This window comes from Ahaetulla prasina, chromosome 1 (assembly GCF_028640845.1).
Source record: "Ahaetulla prasina isolate Xishuangbanna chromosome 1, ASM2864084v1, whole genome shotgun sequence".
Taxonomy (NCBI): domain Eukaryota; kingdom Metazoa; phylum Chordata; class Lepidosauria; order Squamata; family Colubridae; genus Ahaetulla; species Ahaetulla prasina.
The window spans coordinates 201,532,324-201,553,903 of NC_080539.1; the positions used below are offsets into that span (position 1 = coordinate 201,532,324).

General features: G+C 36.0%; 1 protein-coding gene across 2 annotated transcripts in view; it reads left to right on the forward strand.

The window, feature by feature from the left end:
- The window catches only part of HECW2 (HECT, C2 and WW domain containing E3 ubiquitin protein ligase 2), a 137,510-nt gene that overhangs the window by 101,228 nt on the left and 14,702 nt on the right, over positions 1 to 21,580 (forward strand). For both annotated transcript variants that reach the window (XR_009155726.1, XM_058188303.1), the window contains exons 21-27: positions 9,309 to 9,461; positions 11,248 to 11,346; positions 12,351 to 12,480; positions 13,399 to 13,545; positions 14,624 to 14,738; positions 16,854 to 16,939; positions 20,986 to 21,098. Coding sequence is in view for 1 of the 2 variants with exons in the window: in XM_058188303.1 (XP_058044286.1) it covers positions 9,309 to 9,461; positions 11,248 to 11,346; positions 12,351 to 12,480; positions 13,399 to 13,545; positions 14,624 to 14,738; positions 16,854 to 16,939; positions 20,986 to 21,098 (843 nt within the window). In the remaining variant the exon portion in view is untranslated. The remainder of the gene's footprint in view (positions 1 to 9,308; positions 9,462 to 11,247; positions 11,347 to 12,350; positions 12,481 to 13,398; positions 13,546 to 14,623; positions 14,739 to 16,853; positions 16,940 to 20,985; positions 21,099 to 21,580) is intronic.

Here is a 21,580-nt window from a genome sequence, read left to right on the forward strand (position 1 = left end):
GTTAGGAAACATCCAGAAATGACAACACTATGAGTAAAATGGCTAAACTCTGAAATAGCATATTAACAATTCCCATGAATATGATGACTATAGGAGGGGAATCATATGAATGAATCTGGGAAAATCTCTCCCAACTAATACATTTTATTAAAAATCTTAAGCTCAGATGCATGGAGTGGCTAACTTGATATACAATATAGGACAGGTTGGTCTAACTCTACTTTCCACCCCCATCTCATCCTAAATTTGTTACTGGGGAAAAGTGCTACCATTCTTGTCTTGATTTCAGTAAATGTACTCAAGCAGTTACAGAATTTTCTTAAGGAAACATGGCAGCAAAACTTAATTTTGCTATTAGCATTTATTTAATTAACTGAAAAATGTATACAATTTTCTTCCTGTGTCTATATTTGCTATTTTTCAGAAGAGATGTTAATGATAAAGCATCTAAACATAAAATAGCCCAATTTGTTTAAAATATTAGTCAAACAAATCACAGAACTTTTAAAAGATTTCCACCACATTTCAATTTTTGTTTGTTTGGTTTGATGAACTGTTTGAATATTCCAACAGTGATCACTAATTTCTTCATGACCAAATTTTTAGAAATAATGTGGATTCACAACATGCAGAACATCTCTTTGCTGGAGTGAGATTATTTTTAGGTGACATGTCTATGTTTTAATAATTAAATTGTGTATTCAAGAAGTAATTTGTGAGGTGTGGTATTAGCATGCTTGAATAGTAAACATATGCCCTTGCAGCTGTTGTTGCAAACGTTGCTTGTAATCATTCTCAATGCAAAGCCTTTGGATATACAAGAAACGTGGGTGTCAGAATCTCTTGTAACACATAATCTATTCAACAGGCAACTAATTAAACAATTGTATGAAATTTGCTAGATGCTAGAATTAAAATGTATGTGTTGAAGGACATGATGGTGAGGAATACATGTAACCTCTAATAACTATTGCTTTGTCTGGATTTCCCCCCCTGGATGCAGGTGATATCATTCATCAACGTGGGGTCCTGCTCATCCAGGATGTTATTTTCTGTGGTCTTTGGGTTCTGGGACATCAGAGAGTGCAGGAATTTAATGCTACCCCTATCTGCACTTTCAATTAGGGCGAAACCTAAAAGGAATTTTAGATGAAAGAGGTTGGAGAGGTTTTACCTTTTCTATACTGTTTGGTTCCTTTTGGGGGGTGGGCAGGGTCTGCATCCCAACCAACTATTGGGCAGGATCCATTTCAGGTGTGGGCAAGCATCCCACTTCGCTAAAAAAGAGACAGGGTCTTGGTGGGTCTTTAAGGTCAGTCCATCTTCATAGCCTGAGAGACAGGATAATCTGTGACACCATCTCAAGTTGAAAGGTTCAAGATTTGTGCCATGTCCTCAATGTATAACCAAAGAGGATGCTGGGCATCAGGTGAGCTTCCTAATAATTGGATTTGATGCTTAGGGTCTCAGTGTAAGTTGTCACCAATAAAGGTAATGGCTAATTTAACTCTAATTATGGTTATGCAGTGTTCATATTTCTTCATTACTCTTGTTTCATGACAAGTAACATGAGCATAGTGTGGGTTCAGGAAGGGAGGTAATACCAGTGATGGGATTCAAGTAATTTAACAACCGGTTCTCTGCCCTGATGATTTCTTCCAACAACCAGTTTGCCAAACTGCTCAGAAAGTTAACAACCAGTTCTCCTGAACTGGTGCGAACTGGCTGAGTTCCACCACTGGGTAATACTATATTTCTGTGCGGTGACACTAAAAAAACTGTACAAAGCAACCAATACTTCTCTCAAAAAAATGTAATTGTTTTTATGTAGTGTTTCTTCCCTAATACTTCTGTGCTTGAGGTGGTTGGTTACAAGATATATATCCATAAACAATGTAAGCAAAATGTAAAACAGGCTGAATTGTATCAAACCTTCTGAAAACATCGTCAAGAAACTCTTGTAAGAATAGGATTTCCCTCTTCCCTTAAATATTTTTACAGAATTTATAGCTGCAATCTAGAAAAATTTCCACATAAACAGTTTAAAAGAAATGCAGTCAAGATCATATAAAAACATAGAAAATCTCAATTACAAACAAAATACATAAATCAGTAACTGAGTTTAAGCATGTCTATCATCCAACATAAATAAATAATAAAATAAAACAAATAAATAAATAAATTTAATAAATAAGAAAACAAAAACAAATAAAAAGATTAAATGACAGACTTGATAAACCACTGGGTCTTTTTCTGCTGTCAGTTTTCTATGTTCTATGTTTTCTATAAATAATGTAAAATAAAAAATGATAAAGGTTTCCCTGTCAGTCATATCTGATTCTAGGACACAGAACTCATCTCTGATTCTTGGCCAAGGGAGCCAGCATTACTGGAAGACAATTTCCGTGGTCCTTTGGCCAGCATAGCTATATATGCCAAAGACATAAGCAACACTATTACCTTCCCACCAAAGTGGTACCTGTTAATCTACTTGTTTTCAAACTGCTAGGTGGGGAGGAGCTGGGGCAAGTAACGGGAGCTCAACCCCGTTGTGTGCAGTCAGATCTCAAACTTGGTCTATCAGCTCTCCAGCTGACAAACAGAGTGTCTTTAACCGCTGAGCCATCATGCCCTGAAAAATACTATGTAGCATTATATAATACCATTTTGAATTATATAATAAAAATAGGAGGGAACACTGTAAACTCCTGTCCAAAAAGTGGGATGTAAATTAAACAAACAAATATACCAATATAAAATTAACTCCATAAAATTCCTTTCTGCCACAAACTCTATAACTTTTATCAATTAGCAGCTATTTAATATAGCATTTAACAGATCGTTTGGGCAAGTGGGAAAGCAGAATAATAAGAAAGGGTTTTTTTTCCTTCCGAAGGAGTAAATGGTCCAGAGGAAAATTAAATATAGGAGCCCAACAATGCAAAACACAATCTGCAACAAATCCCAGAAAGAGGAAAAGAGATAGAACAGAAGGAAACATTGATATATACTAGTAATAGTATAGAGCACACTACATGGGCAACTGTAATAGTGCTAATATATAATGAGAGAAAACATTTTAATAGTAATAGTATAGGAAACATATTTTTATTTTATTTATTTTTTATTTTATTTATTTTATTTTGTCATAACAATATACACAAGCATCACACAAAAAGATTATATAATATGTAAACATATATATGATGAGAAACAAGGAAGTATAAGCATATATATATATAGGGAAACAATAGGACAGGAACGGTAGGCACGTTTGTGCTCTTATGCATGCCCCTTAAAGTCCTCTTAGGAATGGGGTGGGGTCAACAGTGGATAGATTTTGGTTAAAGCTTTTGGGGTTATGAGAAGAGACCACGGGGTCCGGTAATGCATTTCAAGCACAGACAATTCTGTTACAGAAATCATATTTTCTGCAATCCAAATTGGAGCGGTTGACATTAAGTTTAAATCTATTGGTAGCTCTTGTATTATTGCAGTTGAAACTGAAGTAGTCATTAACAGGAAGGATATTACAATGGATGATTCTATGAGCTAAACCCAGGTCCTGTCGAAGGCGACAGAGTTCCAAGTTTTCTAAACGCAGGATTTCAAGTCTGGTGGGATAAGGTATTTTGTTGGTTACAGAGGAGTGGAGAACTCTTCTCGTAAAATACCTCTGGACACGCTCAACTGTATTGATGTCAGAAATGCGGTATGGGTTCCAGACAGTCAAGCTGTAATCAAGAATTGGCCTAGCAAATGTTTTATATGCTCTGGTCAGTAGTGTGGTGTTTTTAGAAAAGAAGCTACGTAAGATTAGGTTAACAACTCTTAGAGCCTTTTTTGCTATGTAGTTGCAGTGGGCTTTGGCACTTAGATCATTAGATATGAAAACGCCAAGGTCTTTGACAGGGTGGGGGTCATCTGTAAGATAATGTCCATGAAGCATGTACTTAGTGTTTGGGTTCTTTTTTCCAATATGTAAATATATTTCTCTATGTGACTATGTGTATAACATAAAGCAAGGGTCCCCAAACTCTTCAGCTCATTGACCTCTTCATGAAATTTCAAATTGTTCATCAACTGTAGGAGATGACCAGGCTGAGCCCGAGAGAGGGGTCAACCAAATCATCAGTTTGGAGTTCCTTCGTGCACATAGGAGATCTAAGTCCAGCCCTCCTTGAATTCCATTGACTCTTATCTACGGCCAATTTGGCTTGACTATTAGTAGTTCAGATTCTACAATGAGCTAGCATGTAGTTCAGATTCTTCAGTGAGCTAGCATGGATTAAGTCTGTACTCATTTGAATCACCTTGGTTCCTGATTTCTTGCACTTGACAACAACTTCCCAAACATTTATTATATGAAAATATTTTAATAATTATTTCTTTAAATAATTGTGCTATAAATAATAACATCAAAACTCCATTGATAGTTCTATTGATCCTTGATGGGGGGTCAGTACTGTCCACATTGGAGAACCCTAACATAAAAGGAATTATCTGGACTAGGTTTCAGTGATTTTGGGTGTCTCTTAAGTCTGGGTCAATCTAATTGCACATGGTTTAAAAAAGAACCAGTGCAGGGAAGAAATTAGAAAATAAAGAAATAATTAAGTTGCAAAAATTGTGTCTTCTTTCCTGAATAGTTTTAATCAACAATAATTAGGATTGTTTTGATTTTGAACATACAAAATATGAAAGAACAGTCTGAAAGTAAATAGCTATTTTAAGGTAATTGTTGCAATAGTAAATCAGTTATATTTATATTGTACATAGAAGAATATTAATAAATGCAAAATTTAAAGTATTTTGTTAAATGTGTTAATTATTTTGGTGATGTATAATTTTGTGTAGTGTAGAAACTACCATAGTAAAATTTGGACTGTAAATATTATTGTATGTTTTTCTAACTAGAAATACAATGAGTATAAATCATAGATATGAACTATTGAGTTTTTATGGATGCAGTAATTCCTGATGTCACAGCCTTCTTTGTTACTAATAGAATTGCTATGTGAGATTTCTGTTTTTCAGCTTCTGAAGGCCAATGATTCTCTTTTGACAGGGGAAAAAATAGCATCATATTTACATGAATTGGGACTCTCCTTGATGATTGCAGTAAAAAACAAAGCAAGAACTAAACTATGGCTTATTTGAAAGTATTCATTGATTCTTGTTTAAATGCAAGTCCATAAAGAATGGCTTCATTGCCTGCTGCTCAAACAATGACAGATAATTTCTTTAATATATAGCCACTTAACTCTCATCTGGGAAATGAGTTTCATTTAATTTCTAACCATTCACAGTGATTGGCCATTATAAGCAAACATCCTAAATGAACTGTAATTCTTTTAATAAAATACAACACTCCAAAGAAAGAAAAATATAAAACAGAAAAGTAAGAGCTCAAAGTAAATTTGGATTATTCCCAATGAAAAAAGATAAGATATTGGTTTTGAAATACCAAAAAATACATAGCATTTAGATAGGATGTGCTTCTCCTCACCACTTTTAGGCAGAATGCATCACTCTTTCTTTGTAAGAGATGACCAAACATTTTATTTTTCAAATTAAAAATTATTTACGAAATATTGGTAAAAGTATCTACTTAAAACATTATATTCAGAGCATCATCTCACCAAAAGATGTCCCTATCATAAGAGCAGGACATATCGGATATGTTTCCATACATACTTGTCCATCACTTGCTCTCTATGGTAATGGTATGGTATGGACCCGATGGACTATGTGCCTACTTCTTAAAAAAACTTTCCACTAATATAGCAGAACCCCTAAGCATAATCTTTGATAAAGCTTTCACTATCAGTTCCCTTCCCAAACTTTGGTCACTGGCCACAGTCATCCCTATCTTCAAAAAAGGAGACCCCAGCTTAGTCGAAAATTACAGACCAATCTCTCTATGCTGTGTCACCTGCAAAGTCATGGAATCAATCATCAACCAATCCATTACCTCACACTTAGAAGCAAACAACCTACTCTCCAATAAACAATTTGGTTTCAGGAAAAAATTATCATGCAACTTACAATTTCTCCACGTAAAAACATATGGACTACAAATCTCGATCAAGGCAAAACAATAGATGCAATCTACATAGACTTCTGCAAAACTGTTGACTCAGTAGTACACGATAAACTTCTCCTAAAACTTAAATCCTACGGCATTTCAGGACCCCTTCACAAATGGATATCTGCTTTTCTGTCTAACAGACAACAAGTGGTCAAAATTGGTAATGCTCTATCAAATCCTGTTCCTGTCAAGAGTGGCGTTCCTCAAGGCAGCATCCTTGGACCAACACTCTTTATACTATACATTAATGATCCTTGTGACCATATTTCAAGTAATTGTGTTCTCTTTGCTGACGATGTCAAACTATTTAACACCACTGATAATACATCTATCATTCAAAAAGATCTTGATCATCTAACCGCTTGGTCTAAAACTTGGCAACTCCAAATCTCAACCAGCAAATGCTCAGTCTTACATATAGGAAAAAAGAACCCAAACACTAAGTACTCGCTTGATGGACATTACCTCACAGATGACCCCATCCCGTTAAAGACCTTGGAGTTTTCATGTGAAAAGAACTATTTGCCAATGCCCGCAGCCAATACATAGCAAAATAGCCTCTAAGAGTTATAAACCTAATCTTGTAGCTTCTTTTCCAAAACACTACACTACTAACCAGAGCATATAAAACATTTGCTAGACCAATTCTAGAATACAGCTCACCTGTTTGGAACCCTCACCATATCTCTGACATCAATACAATTGAACGTGTCCAGAAATATTTTACAAGAAGAGTTCTCCATTCCTCTGTAAACAACAAAATACCTTATCCCACTAGACTTGAAATCCTGGGCTTGGAAAACTTGGAACTCCGTCGCCTTCGACAAGACCTAAGTTTAACTCATAGAATCATCTATTGTAATGTCCTTCCTGTCAAAGACTACTTCAGCTTTAATTGCAATAATACAAGAGCAACCAATAGATTTAAACTTAATGTCAACCGCTTTAATCTAGATTGCAGAAAATATGACTTCTGTAACAGAATCATCAGTGCTTGGAATACTTTACCTGACTCTGTGGTCTCTTCTCATAATCCTAAAAGCTTTAACCAAAAACTTTCTACTGTTGACCTCACCCCATTCCTAAGAGGACCATAAGGGGCGTGCATAAGCGCACAAACGTGCCTACCGTTCCTGTCCTATTGTTTTTCTTTTCTTCTTCATATATATATATATATATATATATTTATATATATATATGTGTGTGTGTGTGTGTGTGTGTGTGTGTGTGTGCTTATACCTTTATATACTATATAACCTTTCTGTATGATAGTTACATATATTGTTGTGACTAAATAAATAAATAAATAAAATAAATAAGTAATGGCTTGCTTATAGATTACTCATTGGGCAAGAACAAATCTAGAAAGAGACTGAACAGCTAAATATCAAATAGATGGAGAAAATCCTGTCTTTTATTACAATGAATTTATTATCTGACTGGTAGATTTGGCTTTTATAAAAGATTTCTTATATTACATAATGATTTAAACAGTTGTTGGGTATGTGTAAGAAAGCTAAAGCAAAACAGATAAATATTTTCTCCAGAATAACAAGTGAGCTTTAAATTTGCTCATTGTTTTTCTATCACCTGTAATGCCTATATTTACTACACTGAAGATACTAGCTTGTATTTTACAACAGCACCTGAACTAAAGAAAAGTAAGCTTCTATGTAGAATAGAATAGAATAGAATAGAATAGAATTTTATTGGCCAAGTGTGATTGGACACACAAGGAATTTGTCTTGGTGCATATGCTCTCAGTGTACATAAAAGAAAAGATACGTTCATCAAGGTACAACATTTACAACACAATTGATGATCAATATATCAATATAAATCATAAGGATTGCCAGCAACAAGTTATAGTCATACAGTCATAAGTGGAAAGAGATTGGTGATGGGAACTATGAAACGATTAATAGTAGTGCAGATTCAGTAAATAGTCTGACAGTGTTGAGGGAATTATTTGTTTAGCAGAGTGATGGCCTTCGGGAAAAAACTGTTCTTGTGTCTAGTTGTTCTGGTGTGCAGTGCTCTATAGCGTCGTTTGAGGGTAGGAGTTGAAACAGTTTATGTCCAGGATGCGAGGGATCTGCAAATATTTTCACGGCCCTCTTCTTGATTCGTGCAGTATACAGGTCCTCAATGGAAGGCAAGTTGGTAGCAATTATTTTTTCTGCAGTTCTAATTATCCTCTGAAGTCTGTGTTTTTCTTGTTGGGTTGCAGAACCGAACCAGACAGTTATAGAGGTGCAAATGACAGACTCAGTAATTCCTCTGTAGAACTGGATCATCAGCTCCTTGGGCAGTTTGAGCTTACTGAGTTGGCGCAGAAAGAACATTCTTTGTTGTCCTTTTTTAATGATGTTTTTGATGTTAGCTGTCCATTTGAGATCTTGCGATATGATAGAACCCAGAAATTTGAAGGTTTCTACTGTTGATACTGTGTTGTCAAGTATTGTGAGAGGTGGAAGGGTTTTTCCTAAAGTCTACCACCATTTCTACGGTTTTGAGTGTGTTCAGTTCCAGATTGTTTTGGTTGCACCACAAGGCTAGTCGTTCGACCTCTCGTCTATATGCGGATTCGTCATTGTCTCGAATGAGACCAATCACTGTTGTGTCATCTGCGAACTTCAGTAGCTTAACAAATGGATCATTGGAGATGCAGTCATTGGTATACAGAGAAAAGAGAAGTGGGGAGAGCACACAGCCTTGGGGGGCCCCTGTGCTAATTGTACAGGTATTTGATGTGATCTTGCTTAGCTTCACCTGCTGCTTCCTGTTTGTTAGGTAGAATAAAGATTCACTCATTTCAGGATTGGAATGAAGTACAGTTAACCTAAATCTATATATTGCAAGCTATTTAATAGAAATTTCACATGATCTGTGCCTTTGAATCAGAGATACAATTATGTCTGGGTGGATGCAAAATAATAAATCTACATTTTCATACATTCTGAAATAGAAATCAGTGCTTTGAATGTTGCTAAAGTAGTATACCACTAACAAGCTTAGTAACATTAAAAGTAGTATAAATGATCATTAAATAAAATGTTCAGAAGCTACACGGAGATGATTGAAAGGATCCTAAATTATTGAGTGTGTGTGGGAGGGAATGAATCATTAATTCTCTAAGGAAAATATTTCTTTGTTTTTAATTTTCTTTTAAAAAACACATTTGTATAGTATCCCTTTATGTTTTGTTGTTTTTAAGACTGGACTACAGTGGACCTTCAAGGGAGTTTTTTTTCCTGGTATCAAGAGAACTCTTCAACCCATACTATGGTTTATTTGAATATTCAGCCAACGACACATACACTGTACAAATTAGTCCAATGTCTGCTTTTGTCGACAATCACCATGAATGGTAAGGATACTGGATCACAGAAATACTGTTATTTTTATAGATCATAGGTTGTGCACTACTTAATCATTTACTATGAAAAATCCAAGTAAGGTAAATCAGATATACTTCTCTTTTCAAATAATAGATCGCAAAGTGTTGGAATAGAATCTTTGAATCTTTCATGGTATACCCAATGATCTTCCAACCTAAACAGCTAACACTGGAGCTGGGTGTGAGTGAACTCTTTCAGAACTCTGTTGCCTCCTAAGTATCAAAAGTTCAGCTTGTCAAGGCATAAAATCAATTACACTTCTAGCCTTTTTGTTTTGGAGTCTGCTTTTTTTAAAAAAAAACCTCTCTAATTCAGTAAGATGTACAATAATCTTTCCCCCACTTCTCACATGTTAAGTCTTCTCACATAATAAAACTACTTTGTGGCTCTGTATTTTGTACCATCTCTTGGGATATCCATGTTTCTATAAGAAAGGAAAACAGTTACCTAGTCTGTCAATTCTTGGAGGATAAAATGTAAAATAACATTAAAGGCAGAGTCAAGTCAGCCAGAAAGAGATTGAAAACAGTGTTTACTGCATCTCATTAGTCTGAGTTCTTTATGTGAATACAAAAAAAAAGTGAATGAAAGGGGGCACAAAACAGTGGCCCAATTTCTTATGTACAAAACATTGCTGTTCTCAAGGACTGCACAACATAATATATGTCAAGAAAATTTATCATTGATGTATTTTTCACCATATACTTCATGTCTGTAGGTTGTTGTCTTTATGGAGCCATTGGATGGAATGAAGTTTTTGATTGGTTTTCATCAGTTCACAAATACAGTCAGCTCTAGCTCTCGGAATCAGGAGAGATGATTAATCTCTTGTCTGGATGCTGTAATGAGCTGGATGAGAGCCAGTAAACAGTAGCTGAATCCTAATAATATGGAAGGACTGTGATTAGGACAATTTCCTTGTCTGGGAATTAGGCAGGTTGCCTGTTCTGAAGAATAGTCTTGCATACCCTCTGAAGGAACATCTGGTTAATTTGGGTATGTTCTTCCTGTCATATTATGAATGGAACACCGGTGGCCTCTATAACAAGGATTTCCATATTATTGTTATATTTAGCATTGCCTGGTTCCCCAGTAAGACTATTCTTTATAGTGATAGCCTTCATAATAGTATATATTCTGGTAAAACCAGGTTTCATTATTGCAACATATTTTACATGGGACTATCCTTGAAATTCACTCTCAAATTGCGTCTGGGGCAAAATGCTGCTAGTAGATTGTTGATGGGGGGCAGCTTACCTACAAATAAATTAAACATCAGTTTTCCTCAATCTAGTGTTCTACAGATAAATTAGGATTGCAGCTGCCTTGCAGCTTAGGAATTCTGGGAGTTACAGTTCCAACACATAGGTTGTTTGTGTTCTGAAGGAATTGCATTGATTCCCAATTTGTTACTGTGCTGATTTTATATTGCCTATAATTTTTATTGACTCATAAAGGAAACAAGAAGAACATTTACCAGAAAAAATACAGTATTTGCATTCCACATGAAATGATAACCATAGCATCTTCATTGTATTTATAGCTCAAAGGGCAAATATTTTTGATAATTTTATTTAATGATACGAACTTTAAATATGAACTAATGATAATATCTCTTTTAAATGATGATCTTGTGGAAATGTAATGCAAAAGTTACACTTTGGACATGGATAACAGCGTCTTACTGAACTCGCATATATAACAAATTTAAACAAATCAATAATAAATCTAAACTGTACTCTAATTTCTTTTTAGGTTCAGATTTAGTGGTCGAATCCTTGGTCTTGCTCTGATTCATCAATATTTGTTAGATGCCTTCTTTACTCGACCATTTTATAAAGCCCTTCTCAGAATGTGAGTAGAGAAATTGGACAGGGTTATTCTTATATGGAAAGAAATGAAAGAAAGTTTTTTTTTAAATCACAGACTGCATTTATACTTAATGTACTGATCAAGAAAACTATTTTGGAGGCAGAAATAAATATCTTTGTATTTGATAAAACTGTCCTTTTTTTTCAGGAATCATTTATTAGGGGATGAACTAAATTCAAAAATACATGTTATTCTGATGTAGTATGAATATTGAGCAGATAGTTTGCAAGGTATCCACATTTAGCATTATGTAGCTCTGTAGTTCTAGGATATTCCAGTTGCTGATTAATAATTAGTTTGAAAGGTATTTCGCTTTAATTGGTGCTGAAAGGTGAAAAAAATTGAAATAACACTTTCCTAGTAAAATGGAAATGAAGTTTTTTATTGATAAGTTTAGGATTTTTGTTTAGGATTTTAAGATGTGCCAATGAATGAATGGACGTGTATGCATATGCATGAAAGAAGACTTACCATAAAAAACTCCAGCAGTAATAATTCTACAGATTTCCTTCTTTGTTCTCCTTATTATTGAATGAATAACCTATCTACCCTGCTCTAGTCCTGCTATGCTGCCTCTAAGATGGTGTAAGGTTGTTCCTAAGAGGGTTGAATAAACAATGCTGGGAGTATGCAAAGAGTATGCAGTCCCAACATAGTCATTCAAGGCATGAATCATCTCAACTGTCTAGCCAAAGCAAGAAGGCAGCAGTATTGAGCAGCAGTAACACAGGAAGATGTTGAGGCAGAAGATCTCTTTAGTGTAAAGGCAAAGGCTTCATTTCATATTACACAAGAGAAAGCAATGGTAAACAACTCCTATATTTTACCAAAAAAACCACCATGGATAGACCATCTTGAAGAAATCCACATGTGGTTATTAAGAATTGAAACAAACTTGGTAGCACATAATCATCTACTCTTCATTTATATACATCACCATAATCTGGGTCATTTTTAATCGTCTAATTACTTCTTGTTTATTATAGATTGTGTGACCTAAGTGATCTGGAATATCTTGATGAAGAATTTCACCAAAGTCTACAATGGATGAAAGACAATGATATACATGATATCCTAGATCTCACATTCACTGTAAATGAAGAAGTCTTCGGACAGGTGTGGGCAATCTTTTTTTCTTTCTTTCAAGGGCAGTTGTGTGGTACTTATTTTTTACAATGCTTCTAATTCTCTTCCTGGATCATCTTGTTTCAAGATAATGTTCCAATAGAAGAGAATATTTGTAGCTTAGGGTTGAACTATATTGTTCCTGATGTTCTCCAAGCTTTGTTGTTTGCTTGCAAACATCTACAAGGATAAACTAAGCTCAGAGAACACCAAAACCTCCAGATAAGGTGTCAGTTACATATTGCTTTGATACATTGCTTATTTTGCCTAGAAGCCATTATTTAAAACTGTAAAATAAAGGTAGTCCTCAATTTATGACCTTAGTTGGTACCTAAATAAAACCCAAATCTAAGTGTGTCCTGCTGTATGTATGGAATCAAATAGTAATTGGGATAAATAATCCTGAACTGTTCCTGACTGGGCCAATTCAGTGTAGATCCAGAAGTCCTCTAGGACAAGGAGCTTTCAGTGCTGTAATCAAGGTAGTTCTGAAACAGACAATTTGGAGTATGGGTGGTAGTGGTGGTAGTGGTGATGGTAGCTGTTTCTTACAGATAGCAGTGCTGGCAAGCATCCGGTATCCAGATGTTATACTATGTTTTAAATCTGGGATAAGAAATCTTCATTATACATGAATTTTTGTTCTAATATGTACATTAGGAAGTGTTGCTAAAATCCCTTTTCTAGAATGCCTTCTTTGTATTTTCCCTTTTGATGCTTTCAAGTTTTGGACTTGATGCCATTAACTCCAAAGATAAAAATTTTAGCTCTTTATATATTGACCAAATTTGACCACTTCAGAAGGATTTTTATCAGTCATTTGGGGAATCAGTACCACTTTGATACATTAAAATTTCTCTTTGCAATAGATCCTGCTTTATAATATATTGGTGGTAATTTGCTTTTAAGATTACTGAAAGGGAATTAAAACCTGGAGGTGCCAACATCCCTGTCACAGAAAAGAACAAGAAGGAATATATAGAAAGAATGGTGAAATGGAGAATTGAGAGAGGTGTGGTGCAGCAGACAGAAAGTTTAGTACGTGGTTTTTATGAGGTAAAAAATAAATCTGTTTTCATATATTGCATGCATTAAGTGCCTAGAGCATTTGGCATGTATTAGGATTATCTATGATTCATAATTATTTCCTATCCTGCAACTGTTTAAATTGTGTTGGGAACCTCTGTTTTGCCTCTGAAGTTGTTCCACTCAGGATTTGTCATTAATGTCATCAAAGTCAGGCAACTAGACTTGCCTGTAATAATGTAATAATCTCTATACATGAAGATGGTAAGCAGTTAGTGTTGACAGAGCACAATTATGCTGCATTTTGAAGTTGCGCATTTTTACCTAGCCTTTCAGTTGTTTACAAGTTCAATTCTCCCCCCAAGTCATTCAGATGGGGCACAAGCTGCATGATGGGAGAACCTATTTCTTAAGTGCAGAGCTAATGCTTTTCATGCAACAGGTTCCCATCATTCAATCTTGCTTTTCCAAATAGGGTTTGAAAAATGTCCGCTCAAGCCTGAAGAACTATCACCGGTCAATGTTAACAGTAGTGGGCTAATTATACCATTGGTGTGACTTTCTAGATCAGGGGTGTCAAACTGGCGGCTGGCAGACTGGATGTGTCATGCAAAGGCTACACTCACCCCAGCTCTGCGAAGGGAAGAAACATCACGTGATGGCAACGTGACGCTCTGAGTTTGACACCTGTATTCTAGATGGTTGTCATCACAGGGGATATTACTACAAGAAAAAGCTATCAAATATTCCTGGCAGTAAATCAGCCTTAGGCTCAAGAATCACAATTCCTGCTAGTATACAGTATATTAATAGTGATTTCTGGGTGTCTGTCTAACTTCAGTGGAACAAGTTCTGCTGCAGCATCTAAAATTTGATGTTGAGAATGCACTGCTTGGACATATTATTTGTGGTATAAATTTGCCTTCTAATGCTCTGCTTATATTTTAAAAATATATTAGAAAATGAGGGAAATACTTTCTTTCAAATTTAGTGGCTATATCTAAATGTTGCACCAAAAATTACAGTTTTATGAATTATGGACCCTATATAATAATTGGCGGAAATAAAAACAGCAAAGGATACATATTGAATATATATTCTCTCCTAGGTGGTTGATGCTAGACTGGTGTCTGTATTTGATGCAAGAGAACTAGAATTGGTTATTGCTGGCACTGCAGAAATTGACTTAAGTGACTGGAGAAATAACACTGAATATAGAGGAGGTGATATCTTCTAAAATACACATACATATGTTGTTGGTTGTAGTTAACCTGAGTGATCATAAATTGAATTAAATAAAAGAGTGATCGTTTAGTATTTTAAAAATATTTTTAGATGAGTCCCAAAAACTATTTTAATTTGCAGTGTAATTTCACAAACATATGATCTTATTTTAAATTTTCGGACGTCTTTAGATTTTCCCATTTTAGAATGGGCAATTCTTTCATTTGATAAAAGAGGCAAAATCTAAAACAGCAGGACTAGCAATATGTGAGATCAAGTAAGTTAGTGTAAGACAGGGCTGTCAAACTCACAGCCCACGGGCCAGATACGTCAAGCGCTGCCACACCCATGCCCCATTTAGCAAAGGGGGGAAAATTCCTGATATGTCATGCAACACCACCGTGATGACGTGAGTTTGCCACTCCTGGTCTAAGATATGAAGATACACTGGTATTTAATTTATAACAGATAGTAAAGATGGCAAAAGTTGGGGGAAAAGAGATTTTTCAATGAAATGAGACTCTTCACAGAAGTTTCTGTGACAGTTAAGAATTGAATTAATTGGTACTTGGACTTTATTTCTGGAAACAAATTGAAATGCTTATATAAGGTACTGAGATCTTTTGTAAAAAGTCTGTTGGTGGAGACACAGACAATAATTTAAAGAAAATAAATGGAAATAAAGTAATTAAAAAGTGGATACATCCACGTTTTAAAATAAATGTAAACAGATTTGGGATTCAAATAAGTTGCTTGGGTTCAGTAGGATTTTAAATATATTTTACTTTAAAAATGATTTCATATGGTATATTTTATTTTATTTTAGATGTTCCCTTGCACAACTGTTACAAAAATGTCTTCCCATGCAGCATTTATGTATTTGTGATTTAGATTGACATTCAAAAAACATAGAACCATAATATTTTTTTGTGGGAAGGAGGAGTATGTTGTATATAATTCTTGGAATCTTCACCTATGTATTTAGATAATGTTTGGGAAGACTAAATCATAAAACCATAGAGTTTGAAAGTACTGTAGAGGTCATCTAATCCAACCTAGAGGCTCCCCTAGAGCAGTGGTCCCCAACATTTCCAGCTTGGCAGCCGGACCCTGCGGGGGCACGTGAGTGATAGGTGCATATGCATTCACAGCTCCATTTGTGTGAGTACCAGACACACAAACTCTCCATTCGCATGAATGGAGCTTCGCACATGAACACAAGTGCCCTCCGCTCATGGGCATGGGCTCATGGGCATGTGCTTGCCCATCTCTCCCACGGCCCAGTTTTAAACAGACCTTGGCCTGGTAGTGGACCACGGCCTGGGGGTTGGAGACCCCTGCCCTAGAGTATTTTTTAAATAGATTTATTATTAAATTTATTTGCTACCCATCTCGTTATGAAGTGACTCAGGACCCCTTAGAGCATAAAAAAACATAAATAAATATTCCTAATCCAGTGGTTATCTATCACAGATTCTCTGATAGATAACCATCCAGCCTATATTTGAGGACTTCTAGCAGAGGAAAACTTATCATTTCATGTGGTTAGTCTGTTCCACAGTGTTAGCTGAAAACTCATATACTCAAGAGATTCCTTCTGATGTGAAGGTTCTTTCAGTAATCTCCCATTCAACACTTTACTAATTTATATTATTACAGACTTTCAAATATTTTGGTTAATAAAAATAGATTTGATACATACTATGATAGGAATTATCCCGAACTACTTTGCCGTACTTTTATCTCAGGTTGTTTAAAACCTTGAATTCAATTCCCCATTATTTCCTGAGGCTGAATTTTTCTGTCACTTTATCTTATTCTCCTTAGATAGTATATCCATCATTCCTCCAACTTTTCTGTCATCAGTAATTTTTAACTCATGTTTTTACCTGTGTACATTTTTGTGAAGTTTCATGTCCAAACATGACACTACATCTTGAAAGTCTACCAAGGGAATGAGAATTAATCCCATATATATATGACATCAGATTCTATAGATTAATTTAGGAAATGTTAAGGCCTATATGTAATATTGCTCATTTCTTAATATCTTATCATTATGTTTTAAACGCAAGATTGCCCTGAATAATATATTCTTAATTGTTATTAAACAGGATACCATGATAATCATATTGTAATTCGATGGTTTTGGGCTGCTGTGGAAAGATTCAACAATGAGCAACGGTTACGGCTTTTACAAGTAAGGTTGCAGTTAGCATCATTGTAGTTGTCATCAACATATTAAAAAGCTAATTAAAAACTATGAAGAGTTGGAATCTCGAAATTGTTGAATGGCTTGATAAGTAATTCTCACTCCTTTCCTCATTCATTCATATGAAATTATAGGTTAGGGGGGCAAGGATTTCTGTTTTAAATATTTAATGATAGGTTGCAGTAGTGGGAGTGAGTGGTACATTCATTGTTGCATTTTTCCATTTATAATTCCCAATGAAACAAGTCTATATGCTTTATCTTGCTCTCCTTTCTCCTAAAAATTAAGGAAAATTCTTTCACTATTTCAGAACCTGCCCAAAAGATTTAGGTTTGCATAACATTTTCTGCTTGATTATAGATTTTTTAAATTAATTGTTGTTGTTAGTTGCGAAGTCGTGTCCGACCCATCGCAACCCCATGGACAACGTTCCTCCAGGCCTTCCTATCCTCTACCATCCTCTGGAGTCTATTTAAGCTCACACCTACTGCTCCAGTGACTCCATCCAGCCACCTCGTTCTCTGTCATCTCCTTCTTCTTTTGCCCTCAATTTTTCCCAGCATTAGGCTCTTCCTTCTCATTAGTTGGCCAAAATATTTGAGTTTCATCTTCAGGATCTGGCCTTCTAAAGAGCAGTCAGGGTTGATCTCCTCTAGGACTGACCGGTTTGATTGCCTTGCAGTCCAAGTGACTTGCAGGAGTCTTCTCAAGAACCATAGTTCAAAGGCCTCAATTCTTTGGCGTTCAGCCTTTCTTATGGTCCAACTTTCACAGCCATAAATTGCAACTGGGAAAACCATAGTTTTGACGATACGCACTTTTGTGGCAGGGTGATGTCTCTGCTTTTTAGTATGCTGTCTAGAGTTGCCATAGCTTTCCTCCCCAGGATCAAGCGTCTTTTAATTTCTTGGCTGCAGTCCCCATCTGTGGTGATCTTGGAGTCCAGGAAAATAAATTCTGTCACTACCTCCATTTCTTCCCCATCTATTTGCCAGAAATGAGAGGGCCGGATGCCATGATCTTAGTTTTTTAATGTTGAGTTTCAAGCCAACTTTTGCACTCTCCTTCTTCACCTGCATCAAGAGGCTCTTTAATTCCTCTTCGCTTTCTTCCATTAAAGTGGTATCATCTGCATATCTGAGGTTGTTGATATTTTTCCTGCAATCTTAACTCCAATTTTTGATTCATCTAGCCCCACCTTTCTCAAGATGTGCTCTGCATATAGGTTAAATAGGCATGGTGACAGTATACAGCCTTGCCGGACTCCTTTCCCAATTTTGAACCAAATAATGGTTCCGTGTCTAGCTCTCACTGTTGCTCCTTGACCTACATCAAGAAACAAATAAGATGGTCTGATACTCTCATCTCTTTAAGAACTTGCCACAATTTGTTGCGATCTGCACAATCAAAGGCTTTAGCATAGTCAATGAAGCAGAAGTAGATGTTTTTCTGGAACTCCCTAGCTTTCTCCGTGATCCAGTGTATGTCGGCAATTTGATCTCTAGTTCTTCTCCCTCTTCGAAATTGTGCCTGTACTTCTTGATAGTTCTTGATCCACATACTGCTGGAGCCTAACTTGTAGGATTTTAAGCAGAGGTGAAATGCTACTGGATCGGACACGCAATCCGGTAGTGATTGTGGCCGGTAATTCAGCGATCTGGTAGCGATGGCAGAGCAAAGCTCCGCCCACCCACCTGGTATCATTACTTCCTGGTTTTAACCAGGAAGCAATGTGTTTTTTAACCTTCTGTGCATGCGCAGGTTTTGCGCATGTGATGATCTGTGTGCGCGTGTGATGCGGCATGTGCACTTTTGAGCCAGTAAGGAAGGTATGTAGATTTTACCCCTGATTTTAAGCATAACCTTACTAGCATGTGAAATGAGTGCAATGAGGAGATAGTTTGAACATTCTTCAGCATTGCCTTTCTTTGGAATTGGAATGTAAACTGACCTTTTCCAATCCTGTGGCCACTGTTGAATTTTCCAAATTTACTGGCAAATTGAGTGTAGCACTTTTACTGCATCGTCTTTTAAGATTTTGAATAGCTCAGCTGGAATACTGTCTTTTCCACTAGCTTTGTTGTTGCTCAGATTTCCTAAGGCCCATTTGACTTCACATTCTAGGATGTCTGGCTTGAGGTCAGTGACCACCCCATCGTGGTTATCAGGGATGTTAAGCTCATTCTTGTATAGTTCTTCTGTGTAATTTTGCCACCTCTTCTTAATCTCTTCTGCCTCTGTTAGGTCCCTGCCACTTTGGTCCTTTATCATGCCCATCTTTGCATGAAACGTTCCCTTCATATCTCCAATTTTCTTGAAGAGATCTCTGGTCCCCCCTATTCTATTGTTTTCTTCTATTTCTTTGCACTGTTCATTTAAGAATTTCTTATCTTATTCTTATCTCTTATAGCTATTCTTTAAATTAGTAAAAAAACTAAAACAAAGGAAAAAATGTCTGCAAATAGAATTCCAAACAAAACTCCCCAGTATCAGAACAAAATGGAATGAAAGAGATGTATTCTTCTGTTTCTGTATTTTATGCTGTGACTGAAAATCCGTTTTTGCAATCTCTTTAATTTACAAAGAAAATCACTCATGGATTTATATCAAATTGTGGTCAGGAAGGGAGGATCAAACCTAATTTTATTTTATTTTTTCCTTCCTCTTCCGATTCCATTTTTCTAGACTGAAAAAATAGGAAGTGATGCATTAAGATATTTTTTTTAAGAAAGCTTTGTATTAAATACAGATTATCCGCTAATATTGTGACCTCAAAGTCTAATGTATTACTACAGTCAATTGCAAGAAACCAATATAGTATTCTATAGTATAATATTTGTCTTCTTCCCCTACTGGTTCAATTGCTTAAATAAGGACATTATCTCTCTAGACTAGAGATTCATTGGTCATGTGGATTGCTTTAATTAGGAATAAACTTTTACCATTGCTGCTAATATGCATGTAGGGGATACTTATGAGACCAGGACAATCCCACGTGTCAGTGATTCCATACATTATGAGTGTAATATAATGAAGCAGTTTTGTATAAAATATGCTAGATCTTGTCCTTTAATGGCAGATTGCTGCTGTCTGAAGAGCAAGGCACAAAGAAGGGGATTGGGAATACTGGTGATGCCTGTATAGACAGGAATACCTGCCTGTCTCCCACCACTTGACCCAACCCACCTCACCAGCCAAGTGCAGATACTCCATTTTCCCTGTTCCTGCCTGTTTACAGGGAAGCCAAAGAATCTGTGCTTGGTGGGATAGGAGAGACAGGGCAGCCAGGAAGAAAAAGAATGAGAAAGAGTTATCAGTGGGAAAATCATCAAGTATGGAAACAGCTGAATGTACAGGATTACCAATGGGAATAGTGACATCATAAACGTTGGCTGATATTCCTCTTTTTTTTAAAAAAAATCCTTGAATTACCAGGAAGACTCTGGGTTTTCTGGCAGCCCTGCAGGAGGCCAGTTGAGGCTCTGTTGATCACAAATCTATCTAGGCTCCTGCTCCATTTGGCAACAAATGTTTGCATAGCAAAGAACTAATTACATGCTCTAATGGAAAAGACTAGTTTCCTACTGCATCACCTTGATCTGCCTTCATCTTACCTCATTGAAATATCTTCAGAAAGCAGTAAGTGGACTGTCCCTGCAGCAAGACAAGGCAGGCGTAGGGATAATCCCCAAAGCTCTCATAGCCAGATCCATACAGTGTAGTCAGTATGCTTGTTCAGAAGTACTCTATATTCCACCAACATACTGCCATACCAGGTTCAATAAAGTCTAGAAAAGATTGTAGCTTGAGGCATTTAGCACATCTCTTTTCAAAAGCTGAATCCCTGTTTGTTTCCTGTATACATTGTCTCGAGTGCCCTTTCTACACAACTAACACAATCGTAAAACAAATTTTATCGTTTTCCAGATAAATGCATGTAAGAGGTCATCTATGTATTTAAAAATAGAAAATAAAAATAGAACTACCACCCTTTTCAATAATAAATAGTTACAGTGTTCTATATTATTTTCCAGTTTGTTACAGGTACATCCAGTATTCCTTATGAAGGTTTTGCTTCTTTGAGAGGAAGCAATGGACCAAGAAGATTCTGTGTAGAAAAATGGGGCAAAATCACTGCTCTGCCCAGGTAAAGTAACTCTAAGAATGTTTAAAATAAAATCCTGGAAGCTGAAGTTTTTGGGTTTTTTTAAATAAAAGAAAATCAAGGGATTCAGCATAATTTGTTTCCTGTTCCTTAGATTTGCTTACTGTGAAGCTTAAAACCACTCTTATTTTATTTTTGTCTCCAAAAAACACTCTCGCTTTTCAGCCAATTTCTACATGAAATACAAACATAGTAACATTGTTTTGAAACAATTCCTTTCTGCCCCATTTTTTCCCCTATCTTTGTCTTTCCCCATTGATGTATAATATCTGACTGTAGTCTCAGCTGCTTGTCCTGATTATGGTCCTGGGTAGAATATAGCATTATATGTCTGTGTCAAGGAATGAATGTTTGTTAAAAGAAGTGGAAAGCAGACTCTTTGAGCAAGTATTGAAAACCTAATGATGTGGGGAAAAATCCATATGACTAGTACTAACAGAAGATGCTGCTTTTAGTTGATAGAG